The following is a 16,903-nucleotide window of genomic DNA, read 5'->3' on the forward strand; positions in this document are numbered from 1 at the left end:
CTATGGAAAATGAGGCAGCATCCTGCTGAGTGTCAAAATGTGGATATCAAGGAAAAATAAAATAGCACCCTGGTGGGAAAACACTGTTGCTTACTTGAATATCCCTATACTTTCTTTTTTGTTGTGGATAACAGAAAGAGTAATGACTGAAAGAAAGAGAATGTGCCAGGAAGTGACAAAAAAAAGAACTTGCTGCCAGTTTTTTCCACCATTGTTGCAGAATTGAAGTAGTCCTCACTCATAACCTTATCAGGTATTGTCTTTCTACATATCTCTGTCTTCTCCAGGAGATATCCCACTTGAGGGACAGCACAGTCATTGCACCACATTTTGACATCCAGTAATTTATATGCCGACAATAGGGAATCCTTTGACCTGATGAGTAATGTACCCGTAGTTTACGTGATGCTGAGATGAGTGTCAAACAAGTATGTAATTGTGAGACCTGAATTTCTCCCAGCATATATAGAGTTCAAATAACTTACAGGAATGTAGCCAGGTAATGTCGTCAACAACTACTGAAATTTTGATAGGTTCACACCCTGTCAGTTTCAAAGCAAAACTGCAGAGATTAAGTGCTGTGCAGGGGAATTTGAAACCTTGATTTGCGGTGCAATTCTGGAAAGATCTCTCTCTCTCTCTCTCTCTCTCTCTCTCTCTCTCTCTCTCTTTCAACACTAGAGCCACCACACAACCAAAGATGACCGATGTCAGAAGGTATCAAAAGTGAAAATTAATAACCAAAAGCGAGGTAGCATTAACTCTGTCCCCTCTGTTTTTTGACAAGGTAGGAAGCAAAATTCCACACAAAATTTAAGCAAAAACCTCCATTTCTATTTATAAGGTTACTATCTAATTTAATTTCAAATGGAATGGGAAATGTGTTTTTCAACCACCATCTAAGCTAACGGTCATTTCATGTTCCGTATAGGATAATCTTCGTTCTCATCAGATGGGTGTCTGTTGTATTCCTTGCAGTTATGGCTCATCATAAATTGGTCATACTACTAGGACCAAGGGATACCTGTTTACTGAGCTTAAGGTTCACACACAGCTGAGGAAATCTGCTATTGCAGAACATTGTCCTAGTAGTGGTCATCTTATGGAATATTCTGGCATGCACTTCCAGCTGTTGGGATAGTGTTATTAACAAAGCAGTTGAAATTGCATTAGCAAGTAACCTTATAAGTAGAGATGGAGGTTTTTGCTTAAATTCTGAATGTAATCCTGCTCACTTTCATGTCAAAAATGAAGGGACAGAGTTAATGATACCTCACCCGTTGGTTATTACTTTTTGCTATCAATAACTTTAGATGTTGGTCATATTTGGTTGTGTTGTGACATTAGCGTGTGTGTGTGTGTGGGGGGGGGGGGGGGGGGCATTAGTGTGCATGAGCTGCAGTTTTGCCTTGAAAATGACAGGGGGGTGTACGTGTCAAAATATCAGTGATTGTCGACATCAACCAGCTGCATTCCCGTAAGTTATCTGAACAAGTATGTAATTTTAATGTCGCAGAATAGTTCCTTCTTATTTTGAATTGGCAGAGATTTTAATGGGTTTAAGGGTGGCTGGCTCATCTTGTATGTAATATAGAGGTGGAAAAAAATTATATCAAGGACAGAGCAGGGGTCTAACCATAAAATTTTTTTGTAACAATGATAGGTTAGAAATGTACCATTTTGAAGCAAGAACCAGCAGCTAACTAAGAATTAGTGCTCAGAAGTTTCTCCAGTAAATGAAACAGGTTGAGTGTGCCCTACATTGTGGTTTCATCCAGTGAAGCTGCTGTTGTAATTAGGGAGGAAAAGAATGTTTTAAATTTTGATTCTCTTCTTGTGTTCTTCAGTATCTTGGCTTACAATTACTGGTCTACTTCTTAGAATAAAAGTTCATTCAATTTCATGAAAGTGCTGTTTCTGTTGTGCAATTTACTACCTTGATAAGTTAGTAACTTGTGGTTCTCATTGCACAGCCGATAAAATCAAACTTTACCCAGTGAACACCACATGAAAGTGTCATTTATTCTGACAAGTCTAGACTATAAATGTAAAGTTTCCTTGCTTTGTCTGTTCAGTTTAAACAGTCAGCTTGAGGTAATTTATCTAGTATCCTATGCTCTTTAGCATAACAGCTCTTGGCTGGGGCAATTAAGACAAATGCACATACTTTCAAACACTTGGAGTGGATTAGCTACCATTTTATGGCCATAGCTCCACAGCTGTGCATTTATAATATGACTGCTTAAGTTTGCTCCATTCAGTATCACCTACTTGACTCTGACTTAAGTATCATCCAAGTGTAGCTACTATATTAATTTATCACCTGTTGAGATATATGTACTTGAATGATAAGTTTTATGTACATTTAGCATTTTTTTATGTTTGTCCTACTACAAAAATAAATGCGTGCTGTTGAACTCACTGTTTAGTGCCCAAAACTAAATCCACCCAACCATTGCAATGATTTTGTTAGTGTGATTCTGAGTTATCTACTTTCATTGTATTATGATAACAATTCCTATAACATTGTAAAATGGTCCTGTGGTGAATAAATAAATAAGTATTTAGTTGAAACATGCTTTCTCTATGCTAATTAATTGCATCTGTTTGCAGATCCTGGTTAAAGACAGATAAATGTGCTGAACCAAGGGTTGGTGAGAGAGTGCCTTATGTCATTGTCAATGGTCCTCCAGGCTTACCACTGATACGGCTTGTTAGGTCTCCTTATTCAGTGCTTAATGATCCTGGAGAGAAAATCAACGTGGTTTATTACATAACTCGTGTTATTATACCTCCTCTTGACAGATGTTTTTCTCTTCTTGAAACTGATATTGAATCATGGTGAGTTTTTTAATATACCAGTTGTTTGACTCTGTTCGGTAGTAAGTACTAGAGTATGTTAATAAGTATCTGCACTCAAATTTATAACTTATTACAGTAGTACAAAATTTAGAGTGACATTATTTTTCCATACCATCACCCTACTTCTCAATGCTTTGTGTTTATTGATGCACAGGCTTTTTGGGTTGAGCAGCAAGAGATGTGTGCACTGTTTCTTTTGCCTTTTGATTGAAGACATATCAGTGTCCTCTCAACACATCTTTGAATCAAAAAAAAAAAAGTAATCAGATGGAGCGAGACTAAGACTGAGGCCAGATGCTCCAACACCACAGAATGTTGCAGATTTTAAAGAGTTTACATAGTGAAGGCAGCTGAAAGAGATGTGCCCAAAAACACGTTCCACCTGAAAGTCAACCTCAGCATTTGGTTTGAATTGCAGGCTTCAACTTTTTGCTGAGCACATCACTATAATGTGAAGAATCTATGTTGCATCTCCAGTGATGATTCATTTCAGAAAGTATTCATGTTAGGGTGGCAGTCTAGACACTGTTAAATCTCAACCATATGCCCTCATGCATTTTACTGAGTTCTTTTGGGATATAATCTTATCATCCAGTGTGGCTGTAGCCTTACAGCCATTAATGAAGGTCTATCCTGGAGATCTCTGGGATGTTGTCTTTCAACAGTGTAATGTGAGACCTCATATTGCCCATGCTGTTCTGATGATGCTTGATTCATAGGGTGATTGGCTGTTGACTAGCCTCCACATTCTCCGGGTTTCTAACGTATTGAAAACATCTGGTTAGGGGCTGCTGAAAGACTGGTGTGCCACCCCAGCCACTATGATTGATGGTCTCTGGTATAAAGTTGAAGCAGCATGGAATGACATACCCTTATCTGTCATCTGAGCTCAGTTTGCATCTGTGCCCAGCTGGCTTAAATCTGTTGCTGCTGCCAGAGGTGGCAGTTCTGTGTACAGAATTTTGTACTGTGTATACCCTCTAATCACCACAGTATACTATACTGTGCACACTCAGTAGGCAATTTTCCGACGTAAAGTCAAGCACTGACACGCCAGTCGGGAATGATAGAGCACAGATGGCTGTGACAAGACAGCAGCCAATTACACACTGACCAACCCCTCTCTAGGACGACAACACAACTGCAGTGGCCTATATGTGAAGAGAACATAAGCACCGCATCTGACTGGTCACAGCCCACTCCTACAGCAGCATCAAGATTAGGCACTTCAAGACCAGCAACATAGGAATTATATATACTGAAGAATGTTGTTTATTTTGCATGTCGGCCTTTGCTTGCGACACATCTGTATTTCTCAGAGTTAAGTATCATCATTTATCTTATTGTAATAAAAACTTATTAATGCAATTTGTTTGAATGTTGTCTAGACTCCGCATATTCAACGACTAGGCAAGATTCAACCAGCAAACTTTCAATTTTTGCTATCCTACCTGCTCTTTCAATTTTAATGGCCAGCTGAGTAGTTTGTGTTGCAAAGTTGTGTCCTTTGTGGAAAACCAGAATACTCTTAGTTTAAGATACTGTGATATCAGTGTCTGAATTTTAGATATTTTAATGACTTTTTCTCAAAGAATTTTTGGTGCAACTATATGTCACATTTTCATTAATTTCTTTCGTAGTGAGGTAATTTAGAACTATGAAATATTTCTCACCTTTTAGTATTTTGAAATCTTGATGTTATGAATGTCATAAATATTTTGAGTAACTTGTTAATAATCATACTTTCCTCTTAATACTGTCTGTCAAATTAGTTTACATTATAGCAGTATTATGAAAAGGACAGTTACTACTCACCATGTAACAGAGATGCAGAGTCACAGATAGGCACAACAAAAAGACTGTTGGAAAGTGAGCTTTCAGCCAACAATGCCTTTGTCGAAAATAGACAACATAAACACACACACTCAACCAAACACAACTCACAAACACATAACCACAGCCCGTGGCAGCTGAAGCCAGTCAGAAACTGTGGTTGTGTGTGTGTGTGTGTGTGTGTGTGTGTGTGTGTGTGAGTTGTTTGCTTGAGAGAGACAGAGAGAGAGAGAGAGAGAGAGAGAGAGAGAGAGAGAGAGAGAGAGAGAGAGAGAGAGAGAGAGAGCGTGTGTGTGTGTGTGTGTGTGTGTGTGTGTGTGTGCGCATGTGTGCGTGTGTGCGTGTGTGCGTGTGTGTGTGTTTGTTTCAACAAAGATGTTGTTGGGCAAAAGTTCACTTTCTGACAGTCTTTTTGTTGTGCCTGTCTGCAACTCAGCATCTCCGCTAAATAGTGAATAGCAACTATCCTTTTCATAATATTGTTACCTTCCACCCTGGATTTTTCATTGTTTAGTTTACGTTACAGATATTTCAGAATCTTCTGAAGTGAGTATCCCAAGATAAAATGTTTGACTAGCAGACATGGAATTTTCTATTATTGTTTTATAATGTGGGTAGAATGTGAATTTTAAATACCATTTTATGCTCAGTGAATCAGTTTAGTGGGGATTTTGTGTGTGTGCATGGCGGTAAGGGGGGCGGCAGGGCAGGGGGGGGGGGGGGGGGGGAGATGTGAGGCATTATTATTGTTGCTAGTTTGTTACATAGCTCAGCTATGGGTTCAATCTTGTTTACATGCCTTTTTGCCGTGATATGTTGCAACTATATAATGAGGGGCTGTGTTATCTTGTTCCACCATTTGTGTTATTTACGTCACATCATCATTCACCATGATTGATGCCTCTTTAAAGCATAAGCAGTGTTTAATGCTTACACACATATATGACGATAAAGGGAATGCCTGAATAATACAGGATTTTGTAGCGCATCTTCATGCACATTTTACCATACTTCATGCAAATATGTACGTAGGTGATTCGTTGTTTGTAAGAGTCATTGACAGTGCAGAGCATTCCATCACACAACACCCTAAATGTTCTGTGTGGCTGATAAGTAGGTCTATTGGCCAAATCTTCAGTGCTTAACAGTGTAGCAGTGCAGCAATTGTGTGCTAAAATGTAGGGGGCAGGGGTGGAAGAGCCATTTTTCTGGTACTCAGGACAGTGATGGCTCTTCCATCTGGACATTGTGGACTTGTAGATGGCTTGGGAGAAAGGAATGTCATTGTGGACAGCTGTAAAACAAATGCTGAACATAAATAGTTCTTTATTAATTCATTCAACTTGAACAGTTTAATGTCAGTTCTTAATGTTCCGGCATTATAGCTGCAGGCAAGGTAGACACAGCATACGGTTAACACGTGCTGCTTGGGTGGTGGCATACTGACATGGCATAGCCACGAGCTGAGTTGACTGCGGTGGATGGGGCGCCACACGAGACTGTCTGCGAGGTGGCCGATGGCAGTGACAGACATTTCAGGTGGCAGTGACAGACATTGCAGATGGTTACAGTCCTGCCTAGAGTCAGATTCTGAACCGATGGCTGAAGGGCAATGGTGGGAGGCTGGCGTTCTCTGATGGTATGCTGCTGGTAGGTCATCTGTTCGTGTCCCGGCCATTGGGCGACAGCAAGTATGTCGGCAAGCTGTCTCATTGGGACTGTGGTGGAGTGTTGGCCATCAGGGGCCTGGGCAGTCAGGCAGTAGTCCCTGTTTCACGCCACGTTGGCAGCAGTCGTGGGGGCAACACAGTTATGGTGAAGACTCCGAGGATGCGGCTGATACAGATGGGCGCAACTTCATTGTTGAGCTGATTGACCTTGATGGCTGGTCAGGGAGGGGTTTAAATACAGCTGCTCATGCTGACTGTGGAAACGTCTGGAACAGGGTCAATGACCATTGTCCATCTATTGACACGCAGCAGTGTGTCAAACTGGAGAAACTTCCTAGAGGCTGGTCAGCATCCCAGGTCATTGGTAACGGAAGTGATGGTCTCTGCTGAGTTGCTGCATCAGTTGGGATATTGTTCAAAAATGGTTGATGCCTGGATTGCAGCATTGTGTGCTGTGCACTGGCTTTGTCTATTCTGTTACCACTCCTTCTCCTCAAGAAAAATTTGGCTCCCAAATTTCTGTTGGTAACTGTCAGCAACATAAGTACTGATTCAGTTTTAAGTATTTATGCTTTTGTATTCTCTTCTTCTCCCACAGTGATACACGGTCCTTTACACTATTTATAGTATCTCACAACTATTGGGTCTTTATGTTCTCATTTAAAGTGTGTTCACTTCAACTCTCACCTTTAATCCTGTTAACATCTACATTATTTCACACCTGGGATGGTAGGAATAGGAATCAGAAAGGCATTTTAACTCTCTTACAACACTGCTAGAAAAAAATTAGTACACCCTTTTAGAGGCTTTCATTTCACCCAACATTTATTGTTGCAACAGTGCGTATGAACTATATGAAATGATTACATTTACAGATCAGTAGCACAAACGATTCTGAGGTACCAGGTATTGATCCATGCTGAAACACCCATATTAGCACATGGTGTAGCCTCCACAGGCAGCAGCACAGGCACTGACTCTGGCATCCAGTCGATTGTACAGATGGCGAATACTGTCCTGGGTATGTTATGCCAGGCCTACTCGACCTGTTCACGTAGTTCTGTAAGAGTTGTTGTTTGACAAGGCACTCGAGTCACTTCTCATTACATCATATCCCATAGGTGCTTGATTGGAGGCAACTCTGGAGATGGTGCTGGCCAGGGAAGTTACTGTAGTCTTGCAGAGCATGTTGAGTTTCACAGGCTGTGTGTAGGCGAGCATTATCCTGTTGGAATAACACATCACCTTCCTGGTGCAAGAACAGCAAAACAACAGGTCTAACAACTTTCTGCACATACCAAACACTGGTTTGTGCCCTCTCCAGAAACACAAAAGGTGAACGAGAGTTGTAGCTTATTGCACCACAGACCATGAGGCTCAATGTGTCTTAGACGAATTCACTCTATGAAACAGCTCTCACCAGGTCTACATCGTATGCACAAATGATGATCACTTGCATGCAGACAGAATTTGCTTTCATCAGTGAAGACCACATTCCATTTTCCAAGTGATCTTCTGATGGCTCCAGTCGTGCTGTGCATGTTGATGCTGTGGCGCAAATGGAAGATGGGCTAGAGGTGTGCATGCCCATAGTCCCGCTGCTAATAACCGGTCTGCAACAGTTCATGTTGACATGTCGGAGCTGACAAGCCCTCTTATCTATCCTGTGGTAGCTGTTAGTTGTACCACTGCTGCCCTTACAGGACGACAATCCTAGTGGGTGTCTGTGCTGCATAGACATCCAGAACCTCGTCTATGGGTGTGAGAATGTTCACGTGACCTCTGGTACCAGTATAATTGCACAACTGACACAGCACATCCAACTTAGGTGGCAATTATCTGAAAGGACTATCCTGCCACTCAGAAGGCTGCAATTTGTCCCTTTGATACTTGCTCATTTGGTTGTAGGAAGCATGAGTGCATCTCTGTGGCATGGTTGCCTGCCTGCTTCAAGCATTTGCAGCACAATGAGTCCCCGTCAGTGAGCATTCCCTATTAAAGTAGAGACGTAGATGGGACTCTGGTAGCTGTGCCACTACACTATCTGTTGGCAGATGACATTGAAAGCATTATCAGTGTATCTACTGTCCCCCAGGTGGCATATGTCATCATTGGATCTAAATCAACATTGTCTTTCTGTGTGTACCTTTTTTTTACAGTGAACTTGCATTTACACATTATTCAACCTCTGACATCTAAACACAAGGCACTCCTTGGCTGTACACTTTTTTCGTTAATCTACATTCATAATATTTTGTTATTTTGATGGGGTCAGTGGCAGCACTTCTGTTGTCCATTTTCCAGTTGTATTGATGAGGAAGAGCTCTATAACTGAAATAAATCAATCCTTTTTATCTTCCTAACATGTACACACTTTCCCGGCCATTATTGAATTTCTTGACCTGGAAACTGCTACTTCTCCCCCAAGTAGCTCCACAGTCATCCTCATGAAGTTTGGTGCATCTCGTTCCAGTGGCTCCCATCCCCCTCCACCACCCCAAAGAAAAATTCCTGGCAGTACTGGAAATTGAACCCGGTTCCTACATATAGCAGCCAGACTCATTGATTAGTAAGCTACAAAATCAGACTGTTAGATGTAAATATTCTTGCATAGATTTGAGTATTCCTTGGTTTTAATCAGGATGATCACATCTGACTGGCACAATATTTCACCAGCACATCTTGGCAACATCATCAGGTGCTATTGATGTAGTGATCTGTCACAAGAGCTGCTCCTCCCTTTATACCTGCCCTCTATCCCCACCAGGTATGTCAATGAAATATTGTGCCAGTCAGATATGATCAACCAGCTGAAAACATGGAAAAATTCAAATAAACATCAGTGCAGAAATAATGTGAGACTTTACAGACTCGTCTAGTTTTTACAACTAACCCATAAGTTTTCTAGATTTTCATGATCCACATGCCTAATAAAATGCTACAGTGTTTTTCAGATTTGACTCTTATTAAATGTTATTAATTTTCATTTTCTGTCCATCAACAGGTATAGTACAATGCCAAGGAAAACTAGTGTTTACCTCTTTAATTTTCATTTTCTGTTAGTAGTATTTACCTTTTTAATTTTGATTTTGTGTGTATCAACAGGTATAGTACGATGCCGAGGAAATGTAGTGTTTACCTTCCAACAAAAATGTCTGACATAAGCAAAAAGAGCACCATTTCCCAATATTTTTCTACTGTCAACTGTGCTGTTTGTGATGAAGACACACAAACTGGACTTTGCTCAAAGTGCCAGAAACAGCCTCAAATATCTGCTCTAGTTCTGGCTGATAAAATTAGAGTCTGGGAAAGGAATAGTTATGCAGTTAATCAGGTAAAAGAATTAAAATTTTAATCTTAACATTTCTCGCTGCATCTTATTGCAAGTTTTGATTCCATATTAGTTTGAGAATGCTTTCAGTGATTATTAAATGAGAAAAATTAAAAACACACACACACACACACACACACATATTGGGGATAAATGTGGATAAATGTTTACACCTGCACAGGTGGTTTGGTATCAGTTGTACAGCTCTGATTCATACATCTCTGAGCTATCACATAGTTATACAGGGTGTTACAAAAAGGTACGGCCAAACTTTCAGGAAACATTCCTCACACACAAGGAAAGAAAATATGTTATGAGGACACGTGTCCGGAAACGCTTACTTTCCATGTCAGAGCTCATTTTATTACTTCTCTTCAAATCACATTAATCATGGAATGGAAACACACAGCAACAGAATGTACCAGCGTGACTTCAAACACTTTGTTACAGAAAATGTTCAAAATGTCCTCCGTCAGCGAGGATACATGCATCCACCCTCCGTCGCATGGAATCCCTGATGCGCTGATGCAGCCCTGGAGAATGGCGTATTGTATCACAGCCGTCCACTATACGAGCATGAAGAGTCTCTACATTTGGTACCGGGGTTGCGTAGACAAGAGCTTTCAAATGCCCCTAGAATGAAAGTCAAGAGGGTTGAGGCCAGGAGAGCGTGGAGGCCATGGAATTGGTCCGCCTCTACCAATCCATCGGTCACCAAATCTGTTGTTGAGAAGCGTACGAATACTTCAACTGAAATGTGCAGGAGCTCCATCGTACATGAACCACATGTTGTGTCGTACTTGTAAAGGCACATGTTCTAGCAGTACAGGTAAAGTATCCTGTATGAAATCATGATAACGTGCTCCATTGAGCGTAGGTGGAAGAACATGGGGCCCAATCAAGACATCACCAACAATGCCTGCCCAAATGTTCACAGAAAATCTGTGTTGATGACGTGATTACACAATTGTGTGAGGATTCTCGTCAGACCACACATGTTTATTGTGAAAATTTACAATTTTATCACGTTGGAATGAAGCCTCATCCGTAAAGAGAACATTTGCACTGAAATGAGGATTTACACATTGTTGGATGAACCATTCGCAGATATGTACCCGTGGAGGCCAATCAGCTGCTGATAGTGCCTGCACACACTGTACATGGTACGGAAACAACTGGTTCTCCCGTAGCACTCTCCATACAGTGACGTGGTCAATGTTACCTTGTACAGCAACAACTTCTCTGATGCTGACATTAGGGTTATCGTCAAATGCACGAAGAATAGCCTCGTCCATTGCAGGTGTCCTCGTCGTTCTAGGTCTTCCCCAGTCACGAGTCATAGGCTGGAATGTTCCGTGCTCCCTAAGATGCCGATCAATTGCTTTGAACGTCTTCCTGTCGGGACACCTTCGTTCTGGATATCTGTCTCGATACAAACGTACCGCGCCACGGCTATTGCCCCGTGCTAATCCATACATCAAATGGGCATCTGCCAACCGCATTTGTAAACATTACACTGACTGCAAAACCACGTTCGTTATGAACACTAACCTGTTGATGCTACGTACTGATGTGCTTGATGCTAGCACTGTAGAGCAATAAGTTGCATGTCAACACAAGCACCGAAGTCAACATTACCTTCCTTCAATTGGGCCAACTGGCGGTGAATCGAGGAAGTACAGTACATACTGACGAAACTAAAATGAGCTATAACATGGAAATTAAGTGTTTCCGGACACATGTCCACATAACATCTTTTCTTTATTTGTGTGTGAGGAATGTTTCCTGAAAGTTTGGCCGTACCTTTTTGTAACACCCTGTATAACATGCCTTTTCAGGAGCACACCATACACCAAAATACAATGTGATCTTCAACAATGTTGCACAATAAATTTTTGTGTAAAATAAAATTGACTTTTAAAGGCTTAAAATGTGCAAGCCTACATAAAGAAAATTTTGTCCCCTGCTAAATTTTCTGATAGTGTTAGGCCTTCAAGGGTGTATAAGAGCATACACAGTCACTTCCAATAACAATATTTGGCTAAAATGTGTGACTTGTGGAAAGAATTGCTTTACTTAAATCAATTTCTCATTATAAAAATTGTGATGGTGTTGAATTGCCTATAACAGATGTTAATTGCAATGTTTCTGAGTATATACTTTATTTGACAAATGAAACCAATTTATTGAGGCTTATTTTATAATGAAACATGTGTATTCAAGTATGTTGTGGATACAAGAAGACTGAGTTTCAAGTGGCATGCCCCAATTTTATGGAAGCAAGAAAGGCACAGATGAGCATACTGAAAGCAAAAAGAATGCTTATTGTTCTTTTCAAATGTAAATATGTTATGTGCAAGAAATTTGTACATACCAGACAGACAGTAAATGCAACTATGTATGTCCAGGTACTCAGTTGTTTGAAAAAAAAATTGTACGTATTTACCCAGGAATCTAGAATGTCTGAATCCTTCTTTCCTGTCTTTTTAGTATGACTATGACAAAGATGCAGTACATTGGATCTTTTGCCCCACCCTCCAAAGGTATGGGGTGGTCAAAAGGGTGTGCCTTAAGTGTAAGTGTAAGTGTAAGTGCTGAGTCCCCACCTCACATCTCCATTCCATAGCAACACCCTGTGTCTTTGATTCTCTGTATAATAGAATTGTCGCCAACTTCATCAACCACCCTGCCCACCATTGAGAAACCTCTGAAGGGTGAATTGGTTATTTGCCTTTTCTTCATAAGAAAAATCTTTTTTGCCTGATAATCTTTGGATAGAGGAGCTAATGACCTCACAGTTTGGTCCCTTAAAATTCCACTTATCATCTGTCCAATATCTCCAGTAAAAACTTCCAGTGCTGCTCCAGAGAATAACAAGAATGTTGGACATGATATACACACACCTTCGAGGGGACTACTTTCAAAATTGCTAAATCTATCTTAATATTATTTTAATTTAAAAAAAAAATTCAGAAGTTTTCTCGTTACATTTTAAACATATACTGAACTTTTTAAGAAAGTAAATTCCTTCATTTCTGAAAAATTATTTTCTTCTTCCTGAAGTGCTCAGCTTCATGTTACATTGCATCAGTGTGTCATCACAAACCACTTATAAAATGCAACACAGACATAACAGCTGTTAATGACTGAAAAAAAATCCTGCCTATGCTTTCTTTCATTTTTGAGAAAAGAGAAATTCCTTAAAGCATATTTTGGCCTAAAGTGTAGACACACCAGTATGTTTGTTGATCCATTGGGATACGAGACAGCAACCAGTCAAATATTTACCAAGCAAAATAGCTAAACAGCTGTATGTTTTGAGAAGTTAGACAACCAGTTACGGAATCTCATTAATGCTATCTTCTGGGCCCTGCATATTACAAACAAGTATGCATGTAGTGTGTATCAAGGTATACCACAGTTGCACGGTCTCATCTTATCACCTGGTATGGTACATTCAGTCTCTGTTGATCCAGTGTGGATATGGGACAGTGGTTGGTCAAATATTTACCAAGGAAAAAATTGACCAGTTGCTGTCCTATATCCACAGTGGATCAACAGAGGTTGAATGTACCGTACCAAGTGATGAGATGAGCTCATCCAGCTGTGGTATGCCTTGATACACACTACATGCATATTTCTTTGTAATATGCAGGGCCCAGAAGATAGCATTAATGAGATTCCATAACTGGTTGTCTAAATCAAATAACTTCTCAAAACATATGGCTGTCTGACATTTGCCCTTGGTAAATATTTGACTCGCCACTGTTCCATATCCACAGTGGATCAGCAGACACTGAATGTACCATACCAGGCAGTGGGACGAACTGGTGCAACTGTGGCATACCTTGATATACACTACATGTACAGTATACTCTTTTTAATATGCAGGGGCCTGAAGATGACATTAATGATATGCGGAAACTGGGTGTTTAACTAAAATAACTTCTCAAAATGTACAGCTGTTTGGCGATATTCCTCGGTAAATATTTGACTGACTGCTGCCCCATAACGACAGTGGGTCAATGTAGCATACCAGGTGATGGGACAAGCCGGTGCAGCTGTCATATACCTTGATGTACACTACATGTATACTCCTTTTTAATAGGGGCCTGAAGATGGCATTAATAAGATGCTAAAACTGGTTGTCTAAATAAAATAATTTCTCAAAACATACGGCAGTTTGGCAATTTCACTTGGTAAACACCAGTATCTGATTTCATGAAACAACTCAAGATTTATTTTATTTGCCATGTTATGGCGATATGTTCACTTTCAGCAAAGAAAGTGCATTTTTAATGTATGAGTGTCACTCCATCTCTGGATGGAATTCATGTGCCTACAATTCATCTTAACTTAGAATTTTGGATGACTGTTGTGACATGACAGAATCAAACCTACCATACACTTGTTGATAGAACTCCAAATGTTAATCTTTCTGTTACTGGAGGAGATTGTATGGCTTCTACTGACTTAAAATCTTTCTGACACAACAATATTAGAAGTGATCACCAGTAATCCAATCAAATGAGTGCAGTGAATGTACTGGCAGCCCAGTGCATGTCCTCTTCATTCACTCACATCACATGAATGCAGTAATAATGGCTGTTTGGTACTGAGCAACTCTTTTTCTTCAAAAACATTCTTTTTTGTCTGAATTCAGTGAAATACCATGCACACACAATCACAAGAATCCTAAAATGCACTGATTCACATTCATAGCCGCTTTGTAATTGCAGAGCATGACAGTGGAAGCAGTTCCAGTACTTACAACAAAGTCACTTATTGTTGAGACTTGAAGCAACAGATAAATATTTATCTTGAAAGTGTGACAGTATATCACAACAGTCATTCTCAAACATTTCCAAATGATACTTATATCAGTGAACTGACAAGGAAGTAAAAAGTTGGCTTATATCAGGGAAGCCACACAAACAATGTTCTGTATGTGTGTAGACATGCTTGCTGAGGAAAACAAAGTTTCTTCTTCTTGAAAACTAACAAAAAGATTGTCTCTAGATTTTTAAAGTATTTTTTCTTTATGACTACGAACACCAATTGTCCACTTCACAAATCTAATGTTTTCAGGCCGTGACCAAGTGAAATGGTACAGTAGTAAGTCAATGGAATCATATTTAGAAGAATGATGGGTCATGGTATCCTGACTTAGGTTTTCCATGGTTACCTTAAATTGTTTAAAATAAATGCCAGGATGGTTCCTTTGCAACAGCTTGTCCAAATTGCTTCTTCATCCTTCTCAATCTGATTGTTTACCATTTGGCTATCTGAGCACAACTCACAGCCAGACCCAAACTTCCATATGCCGTCTACCATGCGTCTACGACTTGAACTCGTACATCCATTATGTATATTCCCGTATAGGTCAGACGTTATACTTAAAAGTCACTTGCCCGGTATCGGCAGATAACCACAATATTGCAGTGCCTGTGTTATTCTGATTACGATGCAAAGTTCCTTTGGACATCAGAATAACACAGGCACTGCAATATCGTATTTATCTGTCAATACCAGGAGAGCAACTTTCAAGTACAACTCTACGGGAGTATACATAATGGATGTACAACTTCAGGTCGTAGACGCATGGTTGACGACATATGGAAGTTTGGGTGTGGCAGTGAGTCATGCACAGATAGTCAAATGGTAAGACGACTGCTCACGATAAGCGGGAAATCCGGGTTCGAGTCCCAGTCCGGCACAAATTTTCATTGTCATCATTCCATTCTACAGCCGATGGTAGTCCTTATTCACAATTGCAAATTCATTTCATGTGTTTCATAACAGCTGTGGTCGCTGCAGTACCTATTCCTTTAACCGTGCATGCAAGTCCAAAGGAACTTAGCATCGTAATCAGAATAACACAGGCACTCAATATCTAGTTGTCATTTTAAAAAAGGTGTAAGAAAGTTCAAGATCCAGTAAGAAGTCATCAGTGGTTGAAAATACTGAATATAGTGTTCATTCTGCAGTGCAGCCTTGCTGTATCTACACTAAGTGCCCAAAGCTGAAGGAAGACAATGAATGCAATTGAAGTAATCCAAAAGAGAAAATTAAGGAAAAACAACTTCTGCTTGATGGAACAAGGTAGAGTGCAGGACTGAGAAATGAAGTATGGAGACAGCAAATAACAGTTGAGATAGAAGGAAGAAGTAGATCAGTAGAAAAAGTAAAATACGATCCCAGGACATGTACGCAATTGCAGCAGGCATGGTCTATGCAAATAACAAGTCCCACCATGACCCTGCAGACATCACCACTTGTCATTAGCATAAAGAACAGAACTGCAATGAGGCTGATCCTGGTGACCTTGCCGCTGCCTTTATATCTATCAGTGATGGAAGCACTGTCAATTATATGGAGCAAATGAGTAGATTAATCTCTGCAGCTGCTAGTGTCTCACATTCAGCAGAATGTACTGATACTCATGTGCTGAAATTAACTTTCTTGGCAGATTAAAACTGTATGACAGTCTTATTCTTACCCATTGGTGGTACTCCAACAACATAAACAGGAAAACTATGAAGCTCTCAGCTCATCTGTGAGGGGTGCTCATGTTGTATTTCATGTAGTAGACATGTACAAAAGTAAAAGATTCGGGTTCAACATTATTTCATATCAGAAGGGTTCTGAGCCAGAAGTATATGGAAAAGACATTTTAGTCCGGTGCCAACTGTAATAAGTAATGGATAATAATAATAAAAACACAACAGGGCTACTGATGAGCCTCTGAATAGCAAAATACTGTTGAATCTGAGAATAGTTGTCAGTGGTGAAGATTTATCAATGGTAGAGAGAGGCCAGAAGTAAAATGAATAAAAGAAAAGGATGAAGGAATGTAAACAATGATGAAAACATTAATTAAAGTTTCAAAAACTGGGGAAATTGTGTGTGCCTGTGGAGACACACACACAAGAGAGAGAAGGCTCTATTGTCTCAAAATTTTTGTGATACATGATAACATAAATTTACAGTATTGTAATGTGGGAGATATTGTGTCACAAGTTGTTACATCTTTCATTAAAGAGCGTTTTTTCCCTATAGCACCTCCTAATGAATTGCATTAAACATGGTACTGTTAAAATATTGTAACCTGTTTAGATGAGGAATTCCTCTACTTGATGCCTGTTGGTAGAGATGTCATTACCATACACCTTACATTATATAATTCACATTAACTATTCCCACTGTT

At 40.0% G+C, this 16,903-nt stretch overlaps 1 protein-coding gene across 1 annotated transcript in view; it reads left to right on the plus strand.

Annotated features, from left to right (window-relative positions):
* The window catches only part of LOC124556559 (DNA polymerase zeta catalytic subunit), a 223,577-nt gene that overhangs the window by 204,296 nt on the left and 2,378 nt on the right, over window positions 1-16,903 (plus strand). The window contains exons 27-28 of the mRNA XM_047130515.1: window positions 2,614-2,841; window positions 9,471-9,699. Of these exons, the coding sequence (XP_046986471.1) occupies window positions 2,614-2,841; window positions 9,471-9,699 (457 nt within the window). The remainder of the gene's footprint in view (window positions 1-2,613; window positions 2,842-9,470; window positions 9,700-16,903) is intronic.

The sequence above is a fragment of the Schistocerca americana genome, chromosome X (genome assembly GCF_021461395.2).
Source record: "Schistocerca americana isolate TAMUIC-IGC-003095 chromosome X, iqSchAmer2.1, whole genome shotgun sequence".
Lineage (NCBI taxonomy): Eukaryota > Metazoa > Arthropoda > Insecta > Orthoptera > Acrididae > Schistocerca > Schistocerca americana.